This window comes from Eretmochelys imbricata, chromosome 14 (assembly GCF_965152235.1).
Source record: "Eretmochelys imbricata isolate rEreImb1 chromosome 14, rEreImb1.hap1, whole genome shotgun sequence".
NCBI classification, from domain to species: Eukaryota; Metazoa; Chordata; order Testudines; family Cheloniidae; genus Eretmochelys; species Eretmochelys imbricata.
The window spans coordinates 55,280,253-55,290,813 of NC_135585.1; the positions used below are offsets into that span (position 1 = coordinate 55,280,253).

At 70.4% G+C, this 10,561-nt stretch overlaps 2 protein-coding genes across 2 annotated transcripts in view; both read right to left on the bottom strand.

Annotated features, from left to right (window-relative positions):
* Window positions 1-5,574, bottom strand: part of LOC144274193 (histone-lysine N-methyltransferase EHMT2-like) — a 6,146-nt gene extending 572 nt beyond the window's left edge. The window contains exons 1-12 of the mRNA XM_077832824.1: window positions 5,496-5,574; window positions 4,649-4,703; window positions 3,976-4,261; window positions 3,242-3,498; window positions 2,670-2,742; window positions 2,437-2,534; window positions 2,174-2,350; window positions 1,743-1,862; window positions 1,466-1,577; window positions 829-930; window positions 432-577; window positions 59-202 (exon numbers count right to left, since the gene is read on the bottom strand). Of these exons, the coding sequence (XP_077688950.1) occupies window positions 59-202; window positions 432-577; window positions 829-930; window positions 1,466-1,577; window positions 1,743-1,862; window positions 2,174-2,350; window positions 2,437-2,534; window positions 2,670-2,742; window positions 3,242-3,498; window positions 3,976-4,012 (1,266 nt within the window). The 5' untranslated portion in view covers window positions 4,013-4,261; window positions 4,649-4,703; window positions 5,496-5,574. The remainder of the gene's footprint in view (window positions 1-58; window positions 203-431; window positions 578-828; window positions 931-1,465; window positions 1,578-1,742; window positions 1,863-2,173; window positions 2,351-2,436; window positions 2,535-2,669; window positions 2,743-3,241; window positions 3,499-3,975; window positions 4,262-4,648; window positions 4,704-5,495) is intronic.
* Window positions 5,575-6,725: 1,151 nt separating this feature from the next.
* Window positions 6,726-8,064, bottom strand: ZBTB12 (zinc finger and BTB domain containing 12). The gene is given in 3 exon segments (XM_077833889.1): window positions 6,726-7,571; window positions 7,573-7,787; window positions 7,789-8,064. Coding segments are annotated over 3 exon segments (1,290 nt in total). The 3' UTR covers window positions 6,726-6,772.
* Between the last annotated feature and the right edge of the window lie 2,497 nt (window positions 8,065-10,561).

Consider the following 10,561-nt stretch of genomic DNA (forward strand, 5'->3'; position numbering starts at 1 on the left):
GCTCCCGACCCGCAGCCCCCCAGCTCCCCTCGCTCCCGACCCGCAGCCCCCCACTCACGGCCGTGCAGAAGTGCCCGCAGCCGGGGCAGCACTGGTGTTTCACCATCCGGGCACGATGGGACTCGCACAGAACCATGAGGGGCACCCGGCTGGACGGGCGCATGGTCTCCCGCTTCAGCACACTGCAGCTGCAGCCGCTCAGCTGGGGGGAATGGGTCGGGGGGGTCAGCCCGGACACCGGGGTCCCGTCCCTCCCCAGAGTCCCACCCAGCTGCATCTCAGTGCAGGGCCAGGGTCCCCAGATACCCAGCCCCCCGTGTCCCACCCCACAGTCAGCCACAGCTCGGGGCAGGCAAGGGCTCCCTCCCCATCCCAAACACTCCGTGGCCCCCGCACGCCGCCGGCCCCCCCCGCCGGCCCCGCCCCCTCACCTCCCCGTCAGCGCTCTCCGTGGCCATGCAGTGGCTGCGTGCGGCCTCGCTGAGCCGCTCGATCTTGGGGGCCTCCATGCGGCAGGAGCAGAGGGGCAGCTCCTCGAAGCGCTCGGTCTCCAGCGAGCTCGTCTCGTTGGACACGCCTGGGGGGGGACCCCAGTGGGGCCGGTGAAGGGTTTCAGGTGAAACCAGAGATCAGTGGGGGAGGGGGGATTTGGGGGGATTCCGGCAGGGTTGGGGGGGAAGGGGAGCGTTGAACCCAGCAGAGTTGGGGGGCCCCCAAGGTGGGAGGGGGGTGTGATTTGGGGGGCGGGGGGTGGAGAAGGGGAGAACACAGACCGGACACTGCGGGGGGGAAGCGGAGGGGGGCGCCCATGGGGGGCCGGGGTCTCACCTGCATTGTTGGGGGACAGCGCCCCCTCACCCGGCAGCTCCAGGCACCCCAGCGGCACCTCCGTGTACTCGCTCTGCCCGGCCGCGGAGACCCCGTTGACACCTGGCCGAGAGGGGGAACGAGGGGGCCGGGGGCCAGGGAAGAGGGAGCGACAGAATCGGGGCATAAGGGAGATGTGGGCAATGAGCAGCAGCTGCTTCCCCTCCCCTGCCCCCCAGGCGCCCCCCCATTCTCACACCAGGATCCCAGCCTTCCGATTACCCTCTTGCCCGGGTCACACTGACCCTCCCCGCGCACGCCATCTTCGCTGGCCCATTTCTCTGGCACCGTTTGGGGTAGAAATGAGCCGCCAGCGCTGGGAAGCCCAAAGTCCCGGCTTCGCGGCGGTACCGACCTGGCGGCCTGGCATCCAACCCCCGGAGAGGGGGTGGGCACCGAAACCACCGAGGAATCCCGGCTGGGGAGAAAACACAGCAGGTGGGCAGGAGTGTGGGAGAATATCTCCCAGACCGGGGAGGCTCCAGACACGGTTCCAGGACCCCCGCAAAGCCCAGACCCTCCTCTCTCTGCCGCCACGACCCGCTGGGCCCCACCCCACTTGGGTCCGGAGCCACGGGCCACCACACGCCCCCCTCACCTCGTCCATCCTTGGGCCGAGCCTCCTTCCTTTTGCGTTTTCGGGACGGTTTGACCCAGGGGCTGTCATTTTTCCAGCGCTTCTTGGCCTTGCGCTTGGTGCTAGATGCGCTCTGGGCAGGGGGGAGCGAGTTGGAGCCGGGGGGGGGTGGGGGGACACAGAATAATGGCGAGGGCAGGGGGGCAAGGAACAAGAGAACGAAATGGTCATGGGGGAAGAGAAGAAGGGTGAGTTCTACCCCCCCCTCCCCCATCCTGCCCCCCCCCCGGAGGCTCACCCTGTCCGACATGGTCCCGGATTCGTCGTCTTCTTCGTCCTCTTCCTCTTCCTCTTCCTCCTCTTCCTCTTCCTCCTCCTCTTCCTCGCTCATTTGTTCCCCCACCCTGTCTGCCTCCGACTGGACAAGAGACGGACAAAGCTCAGCTGGGGGGGGGGAAGCAACCCAGGCATCTGGGCCTGGCTCTGACTGAGCTGGGATTCCCCTTCCCGTCCCAAACACACTGTGCCCCACCCCAGAGTCAGCCGCAGCTCAGCACAGAGCCAGGGGTCCTCAGATAACTGGCCCCCGCACCCCACTCCAGAGTCAGCTGCATCTCAGCGCAGGGCCAGGGGTCCCCAAATAACCAGCCCTCACGCCCCTCCCCAGAGGCAGCCGCATCTGAGTGCCAGGCGAGGGGTCCCCCCGTGCGCAGCCCCCCCATGCCCCACCTTGCTGTCCGAGTCACCGTGCTCATCCACGGAATAGCTGTCGTAGAAAAGGCTGAAGTCCTCGCCCACCTCGGTCTCCCACTCCTCCAGGGCCCCCCCCACACCCCGGGCCCCCGAGGGGTCCCCCAGGGGGCGGGAATCGCTGGGCGGAGCCGCCATTTCCTCCGTCACCGTGATCTGGGGAGGACAACGGGTCAGAGCCACCCTGAGCCCCGGAAGGGAGGGAGGGAGGGAGGGACCCAGGTGTCCAGGAGAAGCCATACCTCGGTGCTGGCCCGCGGGCTGGATCTGTGCAGCGAGGACGGGAGCCGCTTGTGAATCAAATCCGTCCCGTAGTCCAGCTTCGGCCGCTTGGCCGGCTCTGGGGGGAGAGGGAATGAATGGGGGGGGGCAGGAGAGAGATTCCCCCCCAGCTCTGCTGATGCCCCTCAATCCTGACCAGCAGCCCCCCAGCTTTGCCATGCCCCTCACTCCCGACCCGCAGCCCCCTGGATACCTGGCTCCTCGATGCTCCGCAGGTCGTCAGAGACTCGGAAATGCAGCATCTCGGAGACTCGCTTTTCGGGGACCTGGGGACAGGATTTTGGTGGGGAGGGGTGGTCAGACACGGCACTCAAACCTGGAGCAACCCCTCCCTTAGGCGGTGATGGAACCCAGGCGTCCGGGACATTGTCCTTAGGGGAGGGGCCGCAGTAGCGGTGAGAGGATGGAGGCAGGCATCGGGGACGACACCCCGGGGGAGGGTTAGCCTGGAGTGTGGTGCGAGGGGACCCAGGCATCCAGGACGACACCCTGGGGGGGGCACTAACCCGGGGAGGGGCACGAGGGGACCCAGGCGTCCAGGACGACACCCTGGGGGGGGGGGGGCGCTAACCCGGGGAGGGGCACAAGGGGACCCAGGCGTCCAGGACGACACCCGGGGTGGGAGGGCGCTAACCCGGGAGGGGCACGAGGGGACCCAGGCGTCCAGGATGACACCCGGGGGGGGGGGGGGGGGGCGCTAACCCGGGGAGGGGCACGAGGGGACCCAGGCGTCCGGGACAACAGCCCTCCCCCGCCAGAACCCACCTGTCCATTGCTGGGCTTGGCCATGGTCTTGCGGGCCCGGTGGACCTTGGGCTTGGGGTCCGGGGGGGCGGTGGGCTGGGGCTCCCCCGCGGGCCCCCCCTCCGGGGGCAGGCGGGCACCAGGCAGGCTGAGCAGCCGCATGGCCAGGCTCTGCACCGACGGGGGCGACTTGCTGGTGCCCGTCAGGGACATCTTGGCGCGGCTCGGCCCCCCCCCGGCCTTGCTGGGCGAGGAGGGGAGCGTCTTGCTGGCGTGGCCTGGGGGAGAGACGTGGTGCTCCTCACTCCCGACCCGCAGCCCCCCGGGGCCCTCCTCCGTGTCCTTCCGCCCCCCTCCCCCCCCCGGGCCCTTCACACCCTCCCCAGAGCCTCCCCCGGGGACCCCTTCCCTCCAGGGGCCCCTCACTCCCAACCCGCAGCCCCCCGGGGCCCCTCCTCCATGTCCTTCCGCCCCCCCCCCGGGCCCTTCACGCCCTCCCCAGAGCCTCCCCCGGGTACCCCTTCCCTCCAGGGGCCCCTCACTCCCGACCCGCAGCCCCCCGGGGCCCCTCCTCCATGTTCTTCTCCCCCCTCCCCGGGCCCTTCACGCCCTCCCCAGAGCCTCCCCCGGGTACCCCTTCCCTCCAGGGGCCCCTCACTCCCGACCCGCAGCCAATCACTCCCTCCCCAACCTGCAGCCCCCCGTCCCCTGCCCCACAAACCCAGAGCCCCCCGGCCCGCAGCCCCCCCACTCACCTGGCAATCCCTTGCTCCCCGAGCCGGTCGTGACCATCACGGTTGCCAGAGTCCCCTCCTCGTCGGGTGATCCTCCAGCCGCCTCCTTGGGGCCCCCAGACGCCTGGGTCCTCGCTGCCTCGTCCCCACTGTTTCCCGCTGCGGGGGGGACTCTCCCCACCCCCTCCCCTGCTGCTCTCCCCGTCCCGGGCCGGCTTCCACTTCTCCTCCGGCCCCAGGGCCCTCAGCGGGGGCGGGGCCCCGGTGGGGAGGTCGCGGGGGGGCACCTGCCCCATGGCATGCTGAGCTGGGGGGCGGAGGGGATTGTCCATGTTTCAGCAGCCCCACGTTCGGCCGCAGGGCTGGTGTGGGTACCCGTCTGTCTTTAACCCGCCCCACGGGCCCCGGGCGCGCAGGGCTGGCGGGAACCCCACGGGCCCCGGGGGGGGCCCCAGGCTCGCAGGGGACAGAGGGAAAAGGGGGCGTGAGGACGCCACGGGGGGCTGGCAGGGGGCGCGTTGGACGGTGTCACCGGGAGCCCGTAACGGGGCCGGTGACGTTACCCCGGCTGGGCCCTCGCCCCGGGAGCCCCCAGCGCCCCCCCCCTGGCTGGGGTGATATCCCCGCCCCACGATCCACCGCGGAGCCCGGGGCCGGGGGCCATGGGGGGGGCACTGCCCCGCCCCCCACTCACCTTTCTCCCCCGGCTCCTTCTCTGCCACCGGGGCCGCCCCCCTCGGCTCGTCCCGCTGCGGAGAGAGACGGGGTCAGAGGGTGCCCAGCGCCCCCCGCCGGCCCCCCACGGCCCGACCCCCACCAGCCCCCCGCCGACCGACCCCCAGCCGGCCCCCCACCCCGCACTGCCCACCCGGCCCGACCCCCACCAGCCCCCCGCCGACCAACCCCCAGCCAGCCCCCCGCCCCGCACTGCCCCCCACGGCCCGACCCCCACCAGCCCCCCACCCCGCACTGCCCGCCCAGCCCGACCCCCACCAGCCCCCCGCCCCGCACTGCCCCCCACGGCCCAACCCCCACCAGCCCCCCGCCCCGCACTGCCCCCCACGGCCCAACCCCCACCAGCCGCCCGCCGACCGACCCCCAGCCAGCCCCCCACCTCGCACTGTCCCCCACGGCCCGACCCCCACCAACCCCCCGCCGACCGACCCCCTCCAGCCCCCCGCCCCGCACTGCCCCCCACGGCCCGACCCCCTCCAGCCCCCCCGCCGACCAACCCCCAGCCAGCCCCCCACACCGCACTGCCCCCCACGGCCCGACCCCCACCAGACCCCCGCCCCGCACTGCCCCCCACGGCCCGACCCCCACCAGACCCCCGCCCCGCTCTGCCCCCCACGGCCCAACCCCCACCAGCCCCCCGCCCCGCTCTGCCCCCCACGGCCCGACCCCAGCCAGCGCCCCCCCCCCCGGGCTGTACCGGGTCTGTGCGGGGGACCCGGGGAGTGATTCGCCCCCCCCATTAGCCCCCCCCCCATCATCAGAGACACCCCCGCCCGGACGCCTGGGTCCCTTCGCCCCTCCCCCACCTCGCCCGCTCCCGCCGCCTCCATGGCCCGGTCCCGGCAGGCGCGCGGCAGCAGCGCCCGGCAGTGACGTCACCCGCGGGGCGGGGAGATTTAAAAGGACCGCGGGCGGGGAGACCGAGACCCCGCCCCCGGCGCCCTAAGCCCCGCCCCCGGCGCCCTAAGCCCCGCCCCCTCCTGGGGCCACTCCACCCCCCAGCGATCCCCATTGGTGTTTCCCTGGGAACGTCGGTCCCGCAGCCCAGACCCGCCCCCCCTCCCCTCCCCTCCCCTTCCCTTCCCTTCCCTCCCTGAGCTTTGAGAGAACCCAGGAGTCCGGGCCCCAGCCCCCCTGCGCTCTAACCACCAGCCCCCAGCCTCCCCCACGTCCAGCTAGAGAACCCAGGAGTCCGGGCTCCCAGCCCCCCTCCCCTCCCAGAGCTTGGAGAGAACCCAGGAGTCCTGCCTCCCAGCCCAGCCCCCCCCACCCGCTCTAACCACTGCACCCCACTCCCAAATAAAACAGCTTGGACACTTCTTTCTTTTCTTTCCTTTTAATAAAAAAAAAGTTTTAAACAATCTAAAAACTGGTTGAAAGGACGTGGAGGGTGAGCCCCAGAGCCGGCGCCCCCCAGAGGGGGACAGCCCCACGCCCCATCAGCCAGCCCCCACCCCAGGGCCAGAGGGGAAAGGTCTGTGCCCCATCCCCGCCCCCGCCAGTCCCTCTCTAATTCCTAGTGGCTAAATCTGCACTTGGCTAGCTGAAGGTTGCTAAACCCCTGTCTTGCCCTCGGGAGAGACGGACAAAAACCTACTACTACCAGCTACTGGAGACGCCCCCTCCCGCCGCCGTAGGTCACCCGGCCCGGCATTTCGCTCTGCACATCCTGGGCTCCAGTTCCCCTGCCGGGAACGTCCATTCTTTGGCTGCTGGGAAAACGCACCCGGCTCTGACCCGGTAGCTCCCCTCCTCTCCCCCTCCCCGAGACCGGGAGAGAACCCAGGCGTCCTGGCTCCCAGCCCCCCCTTGCTCTAACCACTACACCCCACGCCCCTCCCCGAGCCCGGGAGAGAACCCAGGCGTCCTGGCTCCCAGCCCCCCCTTGCTCTAACCACTACACCCCACGCCCCTCCCCGAGCCCGGGAGAGAACCCAGGCGTCCTGGCTCCCAGCCCCCCCCTGCTCTAACCACTACACCCCACGCCCCTCCCCGAGCCCGGGAGAGAACCCAGGCGTCCTGGCTCCCAGCCCCCCCTCCCCCGGGCTCAGACCGCCAGCCCCAGCTGCCCTCCCGGCGCCCGCTAGGGCAGCAGGACGTTGATCTCGGAGACGCTGGCCTCCAGCACGTTCTCGGCGGTGGTCTTGCCGTGCTGCTCCTTGAGGTGGCGGCGGATGGCGGGCTTGTGGGCGAAGCGCACGTCGCAGTAGGAGCAGCGGTAGGGGCGCTGGCCGCTGTGCAGGTTCATGTGGTCGTGGAGGGTGGACTTCTGGGTGAAGCTCTTGCCGCAGACGGCGCAGGAGTGGGACTTGACGCCCCGGTGGACGTTCATGTGCCGGTTGAGGTTGCTGCTGTGGTTGAACTGCTTGCCGCAGCGGGGGCACATGAAGATGAAGTGCTGGGCCCGCATGTGGAAGACCAGCTTCTCCACCCCCTGGAAGGCCTCCTCGCACTTGGCGCAGCGGATGCTGCGCAGCGGGTGGGGGCCCGCCGGCCCCCCGCGCCCGGCCCCGGGGCGCCCGCCGGCCTCCTCCGCGTAGGTGCCCCCCGGGAAGATGAGCAGCCCCTCGCCCTCGGCGTCCTCGGCCAGGCTGTAGCAGGCCTTGACCACGCCCTGCGGGGCCGGCTCGGGCGGCGCCGGCCCCTCGGCCACCGTGGAGTTCACCTGGGCCTCCTGCTGCTGCTCCTTGGCCCAGCCGGGGGGCGGGGACCCCTCCTTGGCCCAGGCCGCCTGCTGCTGCTGCTTCTTCTGCCGCTGGGCCACCTCCAGGGCCGACTCCACCTTGACGATGCAGATGTCGGAGACGCCGTCGTCGTCCCCGTAGTCCTCTTCTTCCTCCTCGTCCTTCAGCTCCAGCTCCTCCAGCTCCAGCTTGAGGGGCCAGGCCGGGAGGCGGTGGCGGGCCCGCTCCTGGGGCGAGGGGCCGGCCGGCGCCCGGGGGGCTCCCCCCTTGGCCGGGGGGGGCGTCCTCCTTGAGGCCGATCTGGGGCTGGATGAACTGGGAGAGGGCGTTGCGGCACTTCTCCACCACGTGCTCCATCTGCAGGTAGCTGGCGGCCGTCAGGTAGTTGACGATGTCGCGCACGGCGAACTCCAGGGGCCCCGGTGTAGCAGGAGAGGAGCAGGTCGGCCACGATCTTGGCGCTGTGCATGAGGGAGACCTGCAGCTCGGAGGAGGGGTTCAGCAGGAACTGGTCGCGCAGGAACGGGGAGCAGGCCGCCAGGATCACCTTGTGGCCCCGGAACTTCAGGCTCTCGGCCACGATGGTCACGTCGCAGAAGCGCTCCTCCGAGCGCAGCTGGTTCATGTTCCGCAGCGTGGCCGCCTCGTGGCCCGGCAGCTGGAACCGCAGCAGCTCCACGCCCGACGCCATGCCGGGGGGGCCGGGGGGGGGCTCGGGGGAGTTGTGGGGCTGGAAGGGGGAGCCGGGGGGAGTTGTGGGAGCTGGGGGGCTGGAAGGGGCAGCCGGGGGAGTTGTGGGGTGGAGGGGGAGCTGGAAAGGGGAGCAGGGGGCCTGGAAGGGGGGAGCTGGAAGGGGGAGCTGAGGGGAGTTGTGGGGTGGAAGGGGGAGCTGGGGGGGAGTTGGGGGGCTGGAAGGGGGAGCCGGGGGGCGACTGGAAGTGAGGCCGGGCTGGAGGCAGACAGGAAGGACAGGGTTAGCTGAGGCCGGACAGCCCCCGGGCACCCCCTTTCTCCCTGTCATGCTCCCCCTTTCGCCCCGATCACACCCGGCCGGCCCACCCTGCCGGCCCTGGCTGCCTTCCCCGCGCCCCACATCCGGGGGGAGGGGGGACCAAGGCAGGCACCCACCTGATCGGCTGCAAAGTGGCCCTGAACCCACCCTGGACAGAGCTCCCCCACTGCGCCCCTCCCCCACTGCACCCAACCTCTGCGCCGCGCCCCACCCCCATTACACCCACCCCCCTGCACCCCTCCCCCATTGCACCCAACCTTTGCGTCCCGCCCCCATTACACCCACCCCCGCACCCCATTGTGCCCCTCCCCCTTTGCACCCAACCCCTGCGCCCCATTGCACCCCTCCCCCACTACGCCACTCCCCCATTCCACCCCCCCTGCGCCCCATTGTACCCCTCCCCCCACTGCCCCCTCCCCCTTTGCACCCGCCCCCCATTGCACCCCTCCCCACTCCCTGGGTGGCCCCCCCTCACCTGCAGGCGGCCGCGGGTCCCGGCCCCCCGGGGTTTCTGCCCCTCGCTTCGCTTTGGGGGGTTTGGGGGGTTTTCTATTTTTGCACAAGGAGCCAACTCCAGAGAAAGGGAATTAAAGGGGCCAGGCGAGGCGAGGGGCTCTTAAAGGGGCAGGACCCGGCGAGGGGATTATTGCCCGCCAGATGAAAAGTAAACGGGGAAGGTAGGAGAGAGGACGGGGGGGGACAGGCAGCCCCACCACCCCGGTGCATCGTGGGATACGGGGATGCGTTGGGGAGGAGGCAGCCTCGCTGCATTTTGGGATACGGGGAGGAAGCGGACCCGGTGTGGGAGAGGGCAGAGGGGGAGGTGGCCTCAGTGCATAGTAGGATATGGGGGTGCGTGGGGGGGAGGCGGCCCCATGCATCGTGAGATATGGGGGGGTTGGGGAGACGCAGCCCTGGTGCATCATGGGATACAGGGGTGCGTGGAGGGACAAGGCCCCGGTGCGTCGTGGGATATAGGGGATTGTTGGGGGAGACAGCCCCAGTGCATCATGAGATATGGGGGTGTGTGGGGTGAGGCAGCCCCAGTGCATCATGGGATACGGGGGGGTGTAGCAGGACAAGGCTCTGGTGCATCGTGGGATACGGGGGTGCATGGGGGGACAAGGCCCCAGTGCATCCTGGAATATGGGGGATTGTTGGGGGGGAGATAATCCCAGGGCATCGTGGGATACGGGGGTGTGCGGCAGGGCAAGGTTCTGGTGCATTGTGGGATACCGGGGTGCATTGGGCGGAGGTGGCCCTGGTACATCATGGGATATGGGGGTACGTGGGGGGCAGCCCCAGTGCATTCTGGGAGCTGGGGGCACTTGGGGATTTGGTGGCTACTTCTCCATCCCGGGGCCCCTTTAATTATCCCTTTCGCGTCCTCCCCTTTAAGAACAGTGACGTCATCACGCGGCGCCAAGCACCACATGGGCGGGGGGACGAGGGACATTTTTTACCCATAAAATCACCATGGAAACCACCCCCCACACACAAACGTGCCCCTCCCCCATCTCCCACTCTGAACGAGGAGGGAGCTGGGGTCCCGGACTCCTGGGTTCTCTCCGGGTGGGGAGTGGGGTCTGGTGGTTAGAGCAGACGGGGGGGCCCGGACTCCTGGGTTCTCTCCGGGTGGGGAGTGGGGTGTGGTGGTTAGAGCAGACGGGGGGGCCCGGACTCCTGGGTTCTCTCCCGGTGGGGGTGGGGAGTGGGGTGTGGTGGTTAGAGCAGACGGGAGGTGGCCCGGACTCCTGGGTTCTCTCCCGGCGGGGGTGGGGAGTGGGATGTGGTGGTTAGAGCAGACGGGGGGGCCCGGACTCCTGGGTTCTCTCCCGGTGGGGGTGGGGAGTGGGGTCTGGTGGTTAGAGCAGATGGGAGGGGGCCCGGACTCCTGGGTTCTCTCCCTGCGGGGGTGGGGAGTGGGGTCTGATAATTAGAGCAGCTGGGAGGGGGCCTGGACTTCTGGGTTCTCTCCCGGCAGGGGTGGGGAGTGGGGGTGTGGTGGTTAGAGCAGACAGGAGGGGGCCCGGACTCCTGGGTTCTCTCCCAGCGGGGGTGGGGAGTGGGGTGTGGTGGTTAGAGCAGACAGGGGGGCCCGGACTCCTGGGTTCTCTCCCAGTGGGTGCGGGGAGTGTGGTGTGGTGGTTAGAGCAGACGGGAGGGGGCCCCGGAC